Source organism: Drosophila takahashii, chromosome X, assembly GCF_030179915.1.
Source record: "Drosophila takahashii strain IR98-3 E-12201 chromosome X, DtakHiC1v2, whole genome shotgun sequence".
Classification (NCBI taxonomy): domain Eukaryota; kingdom Metazoa; phylum Arthropoda; class Insecta; order Diptera; family Drosophilidae; genus Drosophila; species Drosophila takahashii.
Genome location: NC_091683.1, coordinates 24,001,766 through 24,021,032, shown reverse-complemented (window position 1 = coordinate 24,021,032; position 19,267 = coordinate 24,001,766). Strand labels below are relative to the sequence as shown.

The 19,267-nt window shown below is 38.4% G+C and overlaps 2 protein-coding genes across 3 annotated transcripts; both read left to right on the top strand.

Moving 5' to 3' along the window:
• The first annotated feature begins 39 nt into the window (after positions 1-39).
• Pp2B-14D (Protein phosphatase 2B at 14D) lies at positions 40-11,281 on the top strand. Its single transcript, XM_017144210.3, has 2 exons — positions 40-5,325; positions 6,063-11,281. Exon 2 carries the CDS (start codon positions 6,653-6,655, stop codon positions 8,408-8,410), a length of 1,758 nt encoding a protein of 585 aa, XP_016999699.2. The 5' UTR covers positions 40-5,325; positions 6,063-6,652; the 3' UTR covers positions 8,411-11,281.
• A 1,282-nt stretch (positions 11,282-12,563) lies between these two features.
• Positions 12,564-18,290, top strand: Arp2 (Actin-related protein 2). Of its 2 annotated transcripts, XM_017144221.3 has the most exons (7): positions 12,564-12,708; positions 13,649-13,759; positions 14,578-14,592; positions 15,585-15,800; positions 15,891-16,100; positions 16,166-16,594; positions 17,056-18,290. In XM_017144221.3, the coding sequence occupies exons 1-7, from the start codon at positions 12,661-12,663 to the stop codon at positions 17,224-17,226; spliced, it is 1,200 nt and encodes a 399-aa protein (XP_016999710.1). In that variant the 5' UTR covers positions 12,564-12,660; the 3' UTR covers positions 17,227-18,290. The 2 variants fall into 2 exon arrangements, with proteins under 2 accessions (XP_016999710.1, XP_016999711.1); XM_017144222.3 differs by lacking the exon at positions 14,578-14,592.
• Positions 18,291-19,267: the final 977 nt, after the last annotated feature.

Sequence of the window (19,267 nt, the reverse complement as noted above, 5' to 3'; positions counted from 1 at the left end):
AGATACAGTACGGCTAATTGGAAAGAAGGATCATATTAGTATATATAGAAGGCGAAATTGATCAAGGATAGTGTATGGATCAAGAGCAGAGACACCACAACAACAACAAGCAACAGCAAACAACCGAAACAACAACAACAACACAGCAAGCGTTAACGAGTACTTATTGGTATTAAATGCAAAAACAATTGAAAGCAAAACAAACACAACCCCCCCTCGAAAATGGAAGCTAATTATAAAAGTTGAAAGATTATAGAATTATATATATAATTAATATATATATATATCAAAATTTTGTGCAACGTTATATCAAAAGAGCAAATGTAAAAGCTAAGCAAAAGTTTAAAGGCGCCCGGCTTTTGGCAAGCAGTTGGCAAGCAGTTGACAAGAAGCAAGCAGTAGAGACAGATGCAGTGTTGCATGTTGCGCGCATTCCCCCATTTAAAAACGAAAAACAAAAAATTTAAAACAAGCAACCAAAAAAACAAAAAAACTTAATACAAGCAAATTAGGTAATTTAAATTATTTGCTAACAAATTGTAAAACGAATCGAAACCAAACTCTCACATCTCTGTAAAGTCAAACCAAACGAAGTGACAAAACAAAAACAAAAGCTAAAGAGAACTAAATCTAGCCTCTAAAAACTGAAGCGAAAGCTAAGGGAAATTCTACTACTTTCGTTGTGTGGCGTCTGCGGCGACTTCTTCTAAGAAAAAAGTATAAATTAAAGTGAAAATAATATAAATGAAAGAATGAAACAACTTCCTACAACAACAACAGCAGCAGCAACAATATTTTACTACAATATTTTAATACAAGAACAAGAAACGACTGAATCTCTCTCTATCTATCTAACTATCCGACTCTTTCTCTCTCGCACACACAACATCAAACATCAAACATTAAACACCACACACACACACACACACAGAACATACATATACAGATACACACATACCAACAAGCGGGGCGATGATCCAACTCAAAGTTGATCGTCCCCCGCCGATCGTTTATCGGTAATCGTTTATCGTCGCCATTGTCGCCTCACACTCTCTCATCTGGTGATTGTGTATGTGGTCTTTATATACGTGCCATCTTTGTCGTAGTCATTAGCTGAATATATAATTAATACATTTGCATGGGCCGAGGCAGCGATGCAGGCGCCAATTGCTGTGCCACCCCAAACCACCACCTCCAGCCTGCCACCAATCGAACTATCGAACTAATCGTTATCGAAGTTATCGTATTAATCGAATCTCAAGGCGCGTCGATAGGCGGCTGCCCCACCCCATTGTTCCTCCCCCCTTTACCGTTACCGTTACCCTCCAGCATTTGCGCCTGCGTCGTCGTCGCTGCCGCGTGCAAATCCTTTTTATACTTAATGGAATTTTAGTTACTTTTTAAAGTCAAAAAAACAAGATGTAGAGGAGAAATTAAAGGGGGATATTGAGTATGAACAGAGCAGTTAAGAAAAAAAAGGAAGCCTAACTAAAGATGATGTAATTAACGTGTGCAAAGGGAATTTTGTTATTTCTTAAATTTTTTTATATTTCTTGTTATCTTTTTTATAATTTGTATTTATTGTAAACTATTTATATATACATATATATATATATAGATATATACACACAATCAGCAACACACATAATATAAATACATAAATATATATTTATAAACTAAATTGTTGTTTCTACTTCATTATTGTTTACTACACCTTTTTCTATAAGCGTTAAGTAATTTAATTAAATGAATTTAATAAAATGAAAAATTAAACAAACAAAAACCGCCTGCAGCCAAAGAAGGCAAGGCAAAACGTTTTCTTAAACAAAAATAATTATATTCTACAATAAGAAGTAAGGGAAAAATCATTAACAACAAAAAACAAAAACAAAAAACCGACCTATGTGAATTAACTATTAAGTTTAAATTATACAAAAAGATGAAAATTAAACCAAATAACGTTTACAACCATTAACAACAAAAAATATGTTGAAACCAAAAAAGCAAACAATTGTGCAGCATGCAAAAACACAAAAAAAAAACCAAAAAAACAAAAAACCAACAATTTTTCAAATTCGACAAGACAACAAACCCAATTTAAAGTTTAAAGAAAATGTAATACAAAATGCAAACTTATAGCAATTTGAAGTACTTTATAAACAAATATACATACATACGCCTAAGAGAACGTATATACACATATATATACATATATATATATATTTGAAATAGTTAAGGGTCGAAGTTGGTACTACGATTATGCGCACGGCTTATTGGCAATTCGATTTGATTAAAGATTTGTATCGCTGGTTAGTTTTCAATTTGCAAACAAGGTTTTAATCGATAACTACGACTATTGGTTATCGATAAACTGGTATTGGCCGATAGGCCGTGCGTATAAGCCAAGTATGAGACGAAAAGAGAAGGAGATAAAGAGCGAGCAGCAGCTAATCGAACATGACAAACAAACAAATAAGAAACAGAGCAAGAAAGCGCGAAAATGCAAAATGCAGCAATCACAAAAATCGATGACAAATTCAAATTGAGTTGATAGGCGATAACACACCCACGCAGCATTGAGAGGTATTACAAACTGGAAAGCATGCTTCGTTTTCTTGCCATTTTCCGATTTCCGCTTCTTCCTCGCGTGTTTTTGCCTTTGCGCGGGTGCCCATGCGCAGCAGCAGCGGCTACGTCATCATGCAGTTAATAATGGTTACAGATGATTTACATTTATATATATTTACATATATATATCTATATATCCATATACAATATAAACCGATCTAAAGTTAAGCGTTTCACAGACACAACAATTTACAAGACGTTTATGCATTTCGATTCAATGAAAAACCAAGAATACGAATAATACAAATATTATAAACAATAATTACAAACCAATAAAGGATTACAGCAAGCAAACTCTTACTATTATTTTTAAAGTAAATGAGACATTTTTAACAAATTACCGCAACCCATATACATATGTATAGCATATAACTGAATACTTTTCTCCTCCAACGTTCCCACAATACAAAAACAAAACCAAAAAAAAAAACAAAAAAGATGAAAAAGCAAAGGAAAAACAAATTACAAATTAGCGCGCTCTTCTAAAATAAAAAGCAAATGCAAAAACCAAAGTAAATTAAATTAATATACACATACATATATGAGAAGAAACCCAAAAACCAAAATATATAACATATTACGAGTAAGCGAATAATATATAAAAAATACTTTTATACTATATACACGAAGCCTAAGAACTAAACAAAAGCGAAACAAAATTATAATAACGACTACCCCTCTCGCTCTACCCACTCCATTCTCCTGTTGTCCTGCTCTTTGCTCTCCTGTCTCTCTGTCTCTGTCTCTCTCGCACTCAACAACTCCCGACATAAACTTCGACCTTGACCCTTTCTGTCCTCTCTCTCTCTCACTCCCTCTATGTCTTTCTCTCTCTCTCTCTGTCTTTTCGGTGACCTAGGAACACAGCAAATATGCGAAACCAAATTAAAAGCAAATGGAAATACAACTCTTTTTAACGGTACATTTTCTACTACACCATATAAAATATGAAATACAAGAGAAGAAGCGAATATAAAGTAAAAACCAAATTACCAATTACAGCAAACAAAAACAATTTCAAACCAAAAATGAATCGGTCTTGTTTTGAATATCACTTTCGGCAATATTTGATGGATTGTATTGTAAAAATCTCTTGAGGTTTGAAATAATTTAAGAATCTGTCTAAAAGTATGCAGTGAAAGTTCTATATTGGTCATAAGACCTTTAAATTAACATTTTGGCGTTGCCCATTTTTAATCACTTTTTAAAATGATTTCAAATCTCTTCAGATTTAAATCGCATCTCAAAAAATCAAGTAGCTGGTATTCAAAAAGATTGCCAAAGGTGATTATAAAGCTAAATAAATCGATACTCCAATATCTACCGAAAGTTTCAGTCAGAAAAGGCCGGTCACAGACAATTCCACTCTCAATTTGATATCGAAAAGAATGTCGGATATTGAACACTTATATTTTGAGTTAGTTTTCTTTTCTAAATTTCCGTTGGACTGTTAGTTTGTCCATTAGCTTGAACTACTGTGTACAATCAAATACTTAAGTCGTTTTAAGTAAACAGTTTTGTTAACCAATTGTTTTTTATAAAAGTATATACACTTATTAAATTTAACGAAAATAAAAAGAAAATGGGAAGATTTCTTGTTTTTCGTTCTCACTCATCTCCATTGCAATGCAAATGAAAACCTTTTCATCATATGTATGTATGTATGTAATTATATACGTTACCTTAATTTTTTTGATACATGTATTTTTCAACATCTACTTCCTGCCCTCGAATGCTTTAAAACTTTACACAAAAAAAGAAAACAATTTAATATATATTATAAACAAAAAAGAAAGGACAAAGAAACAAAAAAACAAGAAAAACCAAATGAAGAAAAAACCAAAAAAGAATTAAAACTTTACCTTTTGGATAAATCAATTTAAATGCATATTTTATATATATTTAAACATTTATTTATATATAACATGTATGATAAATATAAGTTGGAAAAACTTTGTCAAAGCAAAAAGTTTATATACTTATATTAAAAACAAATGGATGAAAGAAACCAAAAAAGAATATAAATAATATTAAAAATGCAACATAACAAATTAACAACAAGAAAACATCACATCTAGATAAATCTCTTAAAAATTTTCAATTTTATTATTAAACCGAAACAAAAGTTAATGAATAAACAAATTTATAAACTGTATTGCAAGGGCAGCTGGCTGGCAAAAATTACATAATAATTGCGCCGTTGTGACAAAAAATTGTATGCAATCCAAGGAATAACAAATTAATTTACAACATAAATATAAAGATATAGATAATGGAGAAGTAGACGATGGAGATAAAGAAAGAAGGCAACAACAAAACGCAGACAACAAGTTTTAACATTAAGTGAATGCAAAACAAAATGAAAGAAAAGAAAACCAAACAAAACAAAATGATTATCAATGTTATTAACATAATTAATATTAACAAAAAGGAAAAAACAAGCAAAAACAAAAACAACAACAAAAAACAATACAAAAACATTAAAAAAATATACAAGTACCTATCCTGAGAATAAAATGCGCGCACATTTATTATTTCCTCTAAAAGTTCGTTTGAGTATCTGCAAGTCCATTTCGCCACCGATGAATTTCAGAGAATAATCCTAGGGGATCGAAAATCTAAGGGCTCGAAAAGTGGTGGACTGGGTGCGTCCAAAAATTGGCTCCAGAACCTATAGTTTTGGATCACTTAAGGCAGGTTTGTAAAAAAATGGGGCGAAACCGACCAGTGCTGAAACAGTCGTTAAAAACTGCCCACAGTTGGTTATTGATGACAAAAATATTAGCCTTTGCTTAGTTTGCTTTATGCAAATATAACCATAACCACTTTAATTTATCACCGGTTTCATTGAAACCAGTTTGTCAGTATTTAATTCATAATACACGATTTTTATGATGATGATTTTCCAGCTTGAGTTTTTTAGGAAACAAACATGTTAATGATCTTTACTCCAAAAATGCACCTGTGATAAATATTGATTAAAGTTTAGTTATAGGAATTTGAACCATCTAAAAATCGAAAAAGGAATTATGCGAAGTATATCGTTCTGAAATGGACATTTTGTAGCAAGAGGTCTTTAATGTATTAATTAGCATTATCCTTCCACCTCAAGACGTGGCGATTTGCGCAGCTCAAACATTTGATTTTCATAAAAGATGCTAATCTTTTTTCATAACCGTTAAGTATATATCACTATAATTATTTATTCTTTTTCAAAAAATATCGATTGATTTCAATTTAATTTCTGAATCGGTAGCAAAGGTTCGAACCTTTCGGTATTTCCTTATGCCAAACATTTACTTGATTAGTTATTAACAAATAATAGTTATAAACGGTTATTTAGCTTATATCAAAATAAAATAGAATTAAAATATTGCCACTCCCATACAATTTTATATAATGTTTTGTTATTTATTTTTTTTGTTCTTTTACAGCTTGCATACAATTCCAGGTTCTAGTCCCGGCTTAGGTATCCATTCCAGCGACGGGACCCTGCGGTCTAATTGAGCTTTTGGGCCACGGTCACACTGCTGAAAATTCCATTAGAAAACGAGAAAAAAACGTAGCGAAAGAGAGAAATTACGACGTCTGCAGGGCCGTAGCGAAAAAAACAGCAAATACTGAGACAGAGTGACTATGATTGTTGTTAAGTGAAAGCAGCACTTTGGAAAACGGCCAGGCCAGCGGCAGAGGGAAAGCAGCAGAGTAGCGTTCGAAAATCAAGCCAGCGGAAAGCGAATCAAAGCTGGAAGGCGATAAAGCGGCTCACCAGGCACCACCACCACAGCAGCAGCAGCAGCCAGGGAAAGTGCGAGAGTGTGCGTGCGTGTGAGTGTAAGTGAGTAAGTGTGTGGGCAGTGGAAAGGAAACTGAGCCGAGAGAGAGAGAGAGAGAGCGGAGAGCCATAGTGGAAGTGGGAGCGGGAGAGGAGAAGTCCGATTCCGAGTCCCGGAATAGAAACCCCCAAAAGGATTTGGATTAGGATCGGGATCAGGATCAGGAACAGGAAACGCGCACCCAGACCATGTCTTCGAATAACCAGAGCAGCAGCGCTGGCCAGGCGGCAACAAGTGCCCGCACAGGCGGTTCCAGTGCCGCAGAAGCCACAGATGCCAATAGTACCGCCTCTAACAACAACAACAACAACAACAATAGCAGCAGCACTACCGCTGCCTCCGCCGCCGCCGCCGCCTCGCAGAGCAACAACAGCGAAAACAGCAGCAGCAGTCCCACCACTGGAACGGCAGCGGGAACGGCAGCGGGCACTGGAAAGCTGCACGGCGGCCACACGGCGGTCAACACCAAGGAGCGGGTGGTGGACAGCGTCCCCTTCCCGCCCAGCCACAAGCTGACCCTGGCGGAGGTGTTCGACCAGCGGACCGGCAAGCCGAACCACGAGCTGCTCAAGCAGCACTTCATCCTGGAGGGCAGGATCGAGGAGGCGCCCGCCCTGAAGATCATCCAGGACGGAGCCGCCCTGCTGCGGCAGGAGAAGACGATGATCGACATCGAGGCGCCGGTGACCGTCTGCGGCGACATCCACGGCCAGTTCTACGACCTGATGAAGCTGTTCGAGGTGGGCGGCTCGCCGGCCAGCACCAAGTATCTGTTCCTGGGCGACTACGTCGATCGGGGCTACTTCAGCATCGAGTGCGTCCTGTATCTGTGGTCGCTGAAGATCACCTATCCGCAGACGCTGTTCCTGCTGCGCGGCAACCACGAGTGCCGGCATCTGACCGAGTACTTCACCTTCAAGCAGGAGTGCAAGATCAAGTACTCGGAGCGCGTGTACGACGCCTGCATGGACGCATTCGACTGCCTGCCGCTGGCGGCGCTCATGAACCAGCAGTTCCTCTGCGTGCACGGCGGCCTGTCGCCCGAGATACACGAGCTGGAGGACATCCGGCGGCTCGACCGCTTCAAGGAGCCGCCCGCCTTCGGCCCCATGTGCGACCTGCTGTGGTCCGATCCGCTGGAGGACTTTGGCAACGAGAAGAACTCGGACTTCTACACGCACAACTCCGTGCGCGGCTGCTCGTACTTCTACAGCTACGCCGCCTGCTGCGACTTCCTGCAGAACAACAACCTGCTGTCGATCATCCGGGCGCACGAGGCGCAGGACGCCGGCTACCGCATGTACCGCAAGAGCCAGACCACCGGCTTCCCCTCGCTGATCACCATCTTCTCGGCGCCCAACTATCTCGACGTGTACAACAACAAGGCGGCGGTGCTGAAGTACGAGAACAACGTGATGAACATCCGGCAGTTCAACTGCTCGCCGCACCCGTACTGGCTGCCCAACTTCATGGACGTGTTCACCTGGTCGCTGCCCTTCGTGGGCGAGAAGGTGACCGAGATGCTGGTCAACGTGCTGAACATCTGCTCCGACGACGAGCTCATGACCGAGGAGAGCGAGGAGCCGCTCTCGGACGACGAGGCGGCGCTGCGCAAGGAGGTGATCCGCAACAAGATCCGTGCCATCGGCAAGATGGCGCGCGTCTTCTCCGTGCTGCGCGAGGAGTCCGAGTCGGTGCTGCAGCTGAAGGGCCTGACGCCCACGGGCGCCCTGCCCCTCGGCGCCCTGTCCGGCGGCAAGCAGTCGCTCAAGAACGCCATGCAGGGCTTCTCGCCCAACCACAAGATTACCTCGTTCGCGGAGGCCAAGGGCCTGGATGCCGTCAACGAGCGGATGCCGCCGCGCCGGGATCAGCCGCCCACGCCCAGCGAGGATCCGCACGCGCACAGTCAGCAGGGCGGCAACAATGGGGCTGGGCACGGGTAAGCTGAGTGCGCTCTAGTGAGGATGCAGATGCAGAGGCGGAGGCGGTGGAGCCTGGCGTGGCTAAGTGGCTGAGTGGCTGAGTGGAGCGGAGTGGAGCGGAGGCAACACAAAGAACACCAACACCAACCGAACGGAACCTTAATTAAGCTTAATGTGGCAGAGCAGCAACTTAAATACTAAAACCAATTCTAATTCTAAGCGATGGTCATGATAACCCCCTGCATTTCGTAAGTGATCCCGAATCCGCACCCGCACCAGCTCCATGCCCATGTCCATGTCCATGGCCCAGAGCAGAGATTTGTTTTTACGCGGGCGCGCGCACATTGGATATTAGAATTATGTGTGGCATACTTTGGCGCGCCGGCCCCCAGAAAAATTCCCTTTCTCAATAGCAGAAAACCAACCGTAACCCATAACCTAGCTTAAGTTGTAATGTATAAACCGAAAATGGGAAAATTTTAAAATGGAAACAATGAACAAAACCGAAAAACCAGCTACAAAAAAATTATAAGGAGTGAAGAAGAAAGAATCACTAACCTAAAGAGATGTGAAAAAATCCAGCGCTAATCTGTTCCAAACATTTAGCAGCGCCAAAAAGAAGCGTACATATATGTATACATATGATTATATAGAAATAACCGAAAGTGTAATGAAATTCAAAATGAACAAAGGTCATTTTTGTAATAATCTTAATCCTTGAACTCTAGAAATGTAATCTTGCATAGAAAACATAAAGAAAATTTCGAAACCATTTGCAATATGTGCCGCAATAGTCCATAAATGTTCCTTATACGAATTAAACATTGAAAGTGAAACCAGAGTTTTTTTTTTAAATATTTAAAACTATATATGTATAATTGTTGCATAATCTAACTTTCGATTTAATATGTTACATTTTACGTGTACGACTGTGTGTGTATAACTACTTGCGTTCTATTAGTTGCTTGTCGAACGAAAAGAGCACGAGAAACCCGAAAAGCCACAAGAGATGTTTGAGGATCAAGTCTAGCTAATTAATCAGTTGATCAATGCGATCGATTAGATTGCCGTAAATGCATTTTAAACAACACAAAGAATTAGAGAGAGAATGGGAGAGCGGGAGGTACGGATCGTTTACCATTTAAATAGCAAATCAAATATTTAACTAATAAATTAAACTATGTAAACATGATAGCATATGATATAATATATTTCTGCGTGTAAATTGAACTAAAAGATTAATTAATTTAGCGAAACGAAATGATTTTTGTTAAGAGCGAATACACACACACACACACACAACTAATTTGCTTTGACTTAGAAAGCTAATTGAAAAGAGATTAGGCAAAAATGAGATGTATTTAAGTAAGTATAAGGCATGGAACACATTCGTTTCAGATCAATTCAATGATAATGATGGCAATCAATTTCTCAATTTCCGCCTACGCCCAACTATATTCCCCAACTGATGGCATCGTATCAGCTTCTCCAGTATCTGTATCAGTATCGATATATCAAATCAAAATATATTAGCACACACGCAAGAAATGCCTTCATCCAGATCACACCTATCCGCGTCCCAAAAATATTTACGCTGTACTTTGCTTCGACTCTTCAACCACCAATAATTGAACATTGAACTCTAATCCAAATATTTACACAGATATAAATATATATATATTATATACCGAGTTGACATTGGAAAACAATTAGTTATTAGTGATCTATGCACGTATCGTAACAATACCAAGATTATTTAAATCGTAGCTAAAGAAACAAATCAAGGATGGACCGCAGTCTAGGAAGGAAACTTAGCTTTTATAAAAAAACAAAAAAACAGAAAGACGGAAAATGCGGAAAAGTAAACAATTTACTCAGCTAATTGAGAAATATACACACATATATATATAGCGTTTTTTTTAATCCACAACCACAACTATATAATTATTGAAAATGCAAAGAGAACTTCGTTTAAGTTTCAATGTTTCTGTTCTCTATATGGTTAAATTGTTGATGCTGTTATACCGCTAATGCATATTTAGTTAGTACCGAGTGAAATGGGGAATCCCCCAAAACAAATGCAATTGCAATAGTCAAGTGAATGAAATGGAAGAACACCAACACCAACAGTAAAAAACGAATATGTACACTCAGAAAACCAATCGGCATTAAATTTATAAAATTATTGTTAAAGATTGTAAGCATTGCCTATTTCATTTGAATATATTCTTTAAAACTAGAACATTATCAAAAGGTCTAATATTGAAAAATATTCATATATCAGCAACTAACTATATTTTTCATAAAAATGGAAATTATCCAAAGATTTATAACTTTTAAGACACTGCAACTATGGAACTTATTACACCTTTTTCTTCAATTTAGATATTCCGATATAATTTAATTGTATATTTTTAAGGCGATTTGTGTTCCGAGTGTATCAAGAGCCATGGTAAAGTATTAAGCTAAGGACTAATAATAATTCTACATTATGTATAACTAACGATCCATTTGCTTAGCTCCCTCGACGATGAAAGTAACTACTGCATGAGGCATAGTGAAAACTTCCCGGCACATAGTAAAATTAAATAAATTAATAGAAAGATAAAGGGAGAGGAGTAGATTTTGATAATACATCAAGGCCATACCTACATACTTATGGAACTATTAAAAAGCATTAAAACGTTCAAGATAACGCATAATACCCAGACAAAGCAGAATCAAAAATGCGGGAACGAGACGGCTGCGTGGTACATACATATATATGTAAGACATTTCGCCTCTTAAAGCAATTATAAAGATAACAAATGAGTAACGTTTATTATATTATTAAATTATACATACATATACATACTATATAAACGGAATAAAATAAATCAGCAGCAAACTTTCCATTTTATGGCGGTAGATTCCTTATTTAATTTTTTTTCCCGATGGGGGTAGAAAGAATTTTAGATAGCATAGGCGATATTAAATACTAAAGGGAGTCGCACAAAGTGCTCCTTAATTTTTAATTTGGTATGAATACGTCTGATTTGGATACCGGTTAAAGAAACCCTAACTTTTATCCTGTTGATATTTATTTTTTGAAGTTAATGCAATTTAAATAAATACAATTCTTTTATTTATTCAGACTAAAAAAGAAGATTCAACCTAAAGATTTCAAAATATCAATTTAACAAAATTAAATTACTCTAACGTTAGCCGCTTTTTAGAAAAGCTTTCTTTGCTGTTAAGGGAATTCCCCTTTTAGGCAGAGCAGCAGCAGCAGAAGACGAAATTAATTTTTCTTAGATTAATTAATAGGAATCCCCTTTAATAACAATGACACAATTTTTTAAGTGTGGCCGTTATGTTGATTTTCAAATTTTTTTTTTAAATACACTTGAAAATGCAGTTAGGATCCCAAATAGATTTCCCTGTAAAACGATATGGTTATAATTATTGATAAATCTATACAAATTTTAAACAGGTTTATCGACATGCCCTACTCAATAATTTTGTCTTTCTTCAAAAATAAAAAAAAAACGTATTTTGGATTGCCTTGTCAGGAGCGTGTCTCCGCTATGACAGAAGGGTGTCTCCGCTATGGCAGCGGTATTTCAGTGTGACCGTTTGTCAACTATTTAGTATATTTGAACGCCGTAGAAATGAGGATTGCAGCCCTGGTTGCGCCATAGAATCAGGGTGGCAACGCTGCCGGCAAGAAATATCGATAACAGAGTTGTACCGCCCAAAATAACTAAATTATAAGTGTTCGCTAGTCGCCGACGACCAGCCATTTGGCCATAATAAATTGCTAGTGCAAATTGGTAGTTAGATACCCAATCAACAACCAGCGGAGCGGCTGAGAAACGTAAGAAAGAGCGGCGAAGAGAGGAAAACAAATGCTCCCGCCCGCGTGTTTGTCAGTGTGTTAGTGCGCGGCGGGTGTCCCTGTGTGTGTGTGTACGAATGGAAGTGGAAAGTGTGTGATTAAGTGCAGTCGCTCTCCGGCGAACCAAAAAAATCATTCAACAGTAGTGTTTAATGAACGGCTGAGCCAAGCCAACAGGAAACGCGATCGCTCAACTCCCCCCGCCACGCTCTCTGTATTTGTTGTTGTTGTTTTTTGTTTTGTTTTATCAAGGAGCGGCGCGCCGGAACCAATAGAAACCAACACCCACAAAGGCCACCAAGTCGCGTCATCAGTGGAAGTGGAAAGGCAGCAGCAGCAGCAGCAGCAGAAGGAGAAGCAGTGGTATTCCAGCTCCAGTTAGAGTCCTCGAAACATGGACAGCAAGGGTCGAAATGTCATCGTCTGTGATAACGGCACAGGGGTAAGATAAATGGAGAAGCCCCCGCACCACCCACAAGCATACATACATGCACACACCTATGTACGCAGTGGACTGTGTGTGACACACATTTCCAGAGTCGAGCCGCGTTGTTGTTGTTGTTGCTCTCGCTGCGCTTCTTTCTTTTTCTTGTAGGTTAAGCGGAGCTTGGATTCCCATTCCCATTCCGACTTCCAGTGCTTGCCAGCGGGCGTTGACGTCGCGCGGCGGTTGCAATTACGCCTGTGTCTTGTCTTCTTCTTCTTGGCCGCCGCCGCCGCGCTTGGCTTTAGTCACTGGAAACAACCGATCGTCGATTACTCAGCGGTTCCAGCGTTACTCAGTATCACCCACACACACACACGTATTGCACACCTATTTTCCCCCAAGAGCGGCACGGCGCAAACAACAACAACAACACAACACACGGCTATTTCCAACATTCAGTTCTTATCGGCAAGCCGGAGAATTTTTGTTTTGTGATTACGCCCCGATTTCGATAAGAGTTCGATAAACCAAAGCAGTTAAAGAGCAAAGAAATTATACACTGAGAAAAATTAATATAAGGAGCAATAGGATATTGTTAAATTTGTAATATAAGGAGTATAAAATGTTAAAATTCGTCCTGAATAAGCTTAATCGTTTAAAAGATATTAAAAATACTTTAAATACTTACAAATTTTAGAAAAACAAACTTTTTTTTGTAAATTAAAAAAAATAGAAATTTGGTCAGTTTGTTTATAGAGAGATCTATCCATTTCCATCATAATTTACGACTTACCATTCAATAGATTTATGTAAATATGACATAAGAAGGATTAATATCAGATTAATATCTTCGAGGATAAACTTACATTCTTATCCTTTGCCATGCCTTATTGACATCCAAACATTGATTTTATAATTCCACCAATAGCTAATTATATTTCCCTTTTTATTGCAGTTCGTCAAGTGCGGATATGCCGGCAGCAATTTTCCCACCTTCATTTTCCCCTCGATGGTGGGACGACCCATGATTCGGGCAGTTAACAAAATCGGCGATATCGAAGTCAAGGTATGATCCACCGTACTTACCAATTCGGCTATTCATAATTAATCAACTACATGAAAAGATAGTACAGCCATATACACTACACAAATTGAATTGTGCACAGGCCATCAAAAACATAATCATATATAATATCATTTTTTCGATGTAACTTATCCATGACTAGTTAAACGGCAAGAAAAACATTTAGCGCATAGAAGTTCACTATCCACCAAACCATCCACCATATTTTCACCCCCACCCCATCTGATTTTTGAGTCAAATTGCTCTATTTTCTATTCTGTCTATTAGTGTGGCATATCTTCTTACTTCTATATGATTTGTTTTTGATCTACCCCATTCACATTTCATTTCATTTTCCATCTTGATTTCATCACGGGGTCTTGTCCCAAAATTGCATTTTTGCTTGAGTTGCATTGGTCCCGGTGTGTGGGTCTCTCACATTATGCATACTATATGTATTATGGTAAAAGAATATATCGTTGGTCCGAGGAGTTCTTTTAAAACCCATGTTTAGGCCTAGATTAATGATCAAGGGATATGAAGGCCGGACCACAGAGACATGAAGCTTTTTTTAGTGCATCACGTGATATTCGATATTACCGAAAAGTAAACACTCATTTGTATTCCCCTATATAGAACCTAGCAGTTACTTTAGTTTAAACAGAGGAAACGACAAACTCATGAAAAAACACACCTCTTGAATAGCAACAAAAACAACAAGAAATATATTTTAAAAATTGTAATCTTTCTGTTCTTTTAATATTCTTATACATTTTTCTGTTCTTTTTTTACATATTTTTTTGAAAACAAATATTTTGCAGGATTTACATGTCGATGTAAGTCAAATTTGTATAGTTTAAAAAACCAAACAAAAACCAAACTACCACTAAGAAATCTAATCACCAAGCAACACAAAAATCGAATACCATTCGGCAAAGGTTAAATAATAAAAATTTGTATACGATTTACACACAACAATAAACAACAAAAAACACGCTTGACAAAATATTACGAAACTCTCTTGAATAATTCTAGTAAAAGCTACGCACTTAGGATTAACTTATTAACTGTTCACATTTTTCACTAGTTGTTTGCCTTGAATATTCTCCCAACTATATTCTCCGGCCCTGCCCAACTATCTTGTTGCTTCCTTTTGGCCACCGTCTATAATTGTAATCCATACACAATAAAAAAATATACAAAAATCTATAAAATCTTATATCGGAACAGTCTGAGGCGTGTTTCAAAGCCAATTCGAATCGAAAATATTTATCAATTTAACGACAAACTTGCGTAAATATAATTTTTGTTATTTAACTTGTATTCCTCTTGTTTTTTTTACCCAGCTTACCCTTTTTGTTTTGTGTACATATTTTAAGGCTACCCAATTCAGTTGTTTCTTGTTTTTATACTTAATTTTAAATATTTTGAAACTGATTATTATTTATTGACTGCATGATGTCCTGTTTTTGCTTACCCAGTTTGTTTTGCACGTCTGTGTTTGTCCAAGTTTACCTGTAAGTCCAGGAGGTAACTCGCTTATTTTTGCCTCTTGTTGATCGTTGATTGTTTAGCCTAGTTTAGTTATGTCCTTGTAGTGTAATCGCTGTTATTGTGTCTCCGCCTCTTTGTGAATGTCCCCAGACTAACGCTTACCATCCCAGCCACTAAGCAAAACCCGCCTGAAACCAAACCGAAACCGAAACCAATCCAAATCCAAATCCAAATCCCTACCCAAATCCAATCCAAATCAAACCCATTTGGTGATCGATCCATCGAACCAAGCCACGGACACTAACGCTGCGTCCTCTGACGAACGAATTTACAGGATCTGATGGTCGGCGACGAGGCGTCACAGCTGCGATCCCTGCTAGAGGTCTCCTATCCCATGGAGAACGGCGTCGTGCGCAACTGGGACGACATGTGCCACGTGTGGGACTACACGTTCGGGCCCAAAAAGATGGACATCGATCCGACGAACACAAAAATCCTGCTGACAGAGCCGCCCATGAATCCCACAAAGAACCGCGAGAAAATGATCGAGGTGAGTTTTAATATTATAGAAACTGATCATTATTTTATTTACATTTTTCTTAAACCCGACTAACGATGCTTTTCGTGTTTCTCATCACAGGTGATGTTCGAGAAATACGGCTTCGATTCCACATACATTGCCATCCAGGCTGTGCTGACGCTATATGCCCAGGGTCTGATCTCGGGCGTTGTGATCGATTCGGGCGATGGTGTCACGCACATATGTCCCGTGTACGAGGAGTTTGCCTTGCCCCATCTGACGCGGCGACTGGACATTGCCGGTCGGGATATTACTCGCTATTTAATTAAGGTTGGTTCGGGAAATCAGTTTGCGTATGTTTCAAACTATCACCTACACTTGAATTACCTCCACAGTTACTGTTACTGCGTGGCTACGCCTTCAATCATTCCGCTGACTTCGAAACGGTGCGCATCATGAAGGAGAAGCTCTGCTACATTGGCTACGACATCGAGATGGAGCAGCGTTTGGCCCTGGAGACGACGGTGCTGGTGGAGTCCTACACGCTACCCGATGGCCGGGTAATCAAGGTCGGCGGCGAGCGTTTCGAGGCGCCCGAGGCCCTCTTCCAGCCGCATTTAATCAACGTCGAGGGTCCGGGCATTGCGGAACTGGCCTTCAACACCATCCAAGCGGCGGACATCGATATCCGACCCGAGCTCTACAAGCACATAGTCCTGTCCGGCGGCTCCACCATGTATCCCGGTCTGCCCAGTCGGTTGGAGCGAGAGATCAAACAGCTGTACTTGGAGCGGGTACTCAAGAACGATACGGAAAAGCTGGCGGTAAGCGGATTTTTATATCCCCTAACTCGTAGAGTAACCTCAAAATAAGCGCCCACATCTTTAGAGATTTTGTAAAAATGTAAATGCCATTTTGGAAAGCTTTATAATACCTAACGAAACGAGAAGATAATTTCCAAATTGGACCATTCGTTAAGAAGTTATGAGCAGATAATGCCGGAAAATGCATGGCGCAACTTTCAAGCGACTGCTTGCTTTGCTGCTTGCATATCTCCATCTCTCTCACTCTCATTCAGCTGAGTAACGGGTATTTGATAGTCGAGATACAACACTATTGCTTTCTCTCTTGTTTTGTATTAAAATTTGTATAGAAACTTATAGAAAAATTGGAAAAAAAATGAATATTTGCGAATTCCTTACTCTCGCAAATAATGAAACTACTATTTGGTCCGTTCTTATGCCTTTATATCTCTATTCTCACACGTTTGAATATTATTTTGCAGAAATTCAAAATACGCATTGAGGATCCACCGCGACGCAAGGACATGGTCTTCATCGGCGGTGCTGTTTTGGCGGAGGTGACGAAGGATCGTGACGGTTTCTGGATGTCCAAGCAAGAGTACCAGGAGCAGGGTCTCAAAGTATTGCAAAAGCTGCAAAAGATCAGTCACTAGGAGAGGCGCGGCGACTGGTGTGAGAACGAAAAGTGAGGGAAGACCCTGAGAAATAGGATGATGAACAATTGTATAAATTTCTTTTGGCTAGTTTGTATAAGTTGAAAATTTTCATTTTTGCGTGATGTATCTGTCTATTATATGTGTGTGTTTTTCTTTTGTGTGCCTGCGTGCAGAATTGGTCTTTATTGTCTATAGATTGCCAAACATCGCAGACATGCCGTCGTCACTGCTCGATTCCCGTACAATGAATTGTAATATTTCTTTCGCCGCGAGCCGAAAAGAGTGTAACCTAAATTGTGTAGCCCTGCATTAGTGTGTTTAAATGATTATGATTACGCCTAAACCCCCATCTTGCTTTGATGAATATATATAATTTACCTACCTATTAATTTCCTGCACCTAGAGTATATTGATATTTTTGTAAACTCAAACTGTTTCATTTCGAGCGAGTATTTTTCACATTAAGTATTAACTAGGCCAAGTCTGCTAGTAGCAGCGATTATAAATCGTGTGTGTATGAGACAGAGACAGAGATAGTGACAGAGAAAGAGACAGGGCGAGAAAGTTGCACAGCACAGAGAGAGAGAGGGATAGATATCCTGCTTTCGCTAACTAAGAAAGACTCATTCGAATTTCAAAGTTCGAACCGAAAGCCTTTCCTCGTCAACCAAGAAAAGATAAATGCAATCGTAGCATTTCTGGGTTATCTCTTTTAACCAGACAAAGATAAACCAAGTCAGTCACAAGTTTATGCATTTATGTTGCCCAATAATCGAAAATATTACCAGCCGGAGTGTTTAATTTGATTTAATTTCCCAACCTGCCTTTTCTAGTTAGTTGCAATTTGATGATTGTTGGGGCAGTACTATCGGCATATGATCAATATATATTTATATAATGATATAATGAATGCGGAATGCCAATTATATAAGTAAATGCAATAAACATAATTATGATGTATGATGTATACTGTAGTCTAAAGCTGAATCGTATATGACTTGGTTTTTTTTTACCAACTAAAAACAAAACAAGAATCACAATAAAAACAAACTGAAATCCAATCTACGATGTTTTATGACTGGGCGGCTACCAAATTCCCACAGCAAATAAAACCATTTATGGTTAACGGGGTATTCTAACAATGGAAATGCGCTCATTGGCCTGCTTTGTAGTCGTAATCAGTAGCGCAGCACTCAATACAAATTGTTTAGAGCCCGTCTAAATAAAGTGCAATATAATGCAATACAGCGGGAGAACAACAAACAAAGAAAATCCAAAATAATAAAAGGTATAAACCTCTTGACGGAGCAGTAGGGAGCGGATCAATTGGCTGGCAGGTTTTTGAAAATCTACCATACATTACTTATAATATAAGTCTTATATGCTACATACCCATTATGATTTTTTTATGTTAAAGAATGTATTTTCATAATGTACTTATTTGTTTTAAATTATTTTGTTTTATATTTTGTTACACATTTCATATCTCAAATGTAAACACGAACAGCATTGCAGAGTTTTTATAAAGAAACCTTGAATTAGGATTTTTATTTTTTTATTTTAGTTATTTGTACTTACAAACTTTATTTATTTATATATACATAGGTATTATATTTTTTTTATATTCTGATAATTTAACTTGCAATTATTCTTTTACTATAATTTTATCTTTATATAGGTATATAAAACTCTTTGAAAAAATTATAGAGGTTGAAAGCAGAGCACAAACCACTAAAGCTACAACATTTATATTTTTACCAAATATTCTTACTACAGTTTAGGTTTAAGCTAAGAACTGATTTCTAGAAAAGTGACCACCAATCAGCTCCAAATATTTTGTTCCCATTGCAATAGCTAATAACTGATAAGTTCCAATTACTGCTCTATGGGCTAAATCAGAATTTCCCTTAAATACCTTTACATTTACAAACCCCACTGATTTACGGCCCATTATTATTCACACTCATTGATTGCTGAGTTACCTCCGAGTCGCACCTGTGAATTCGACTGGACTGATAAGGCGAATCCGGTCCGTCTG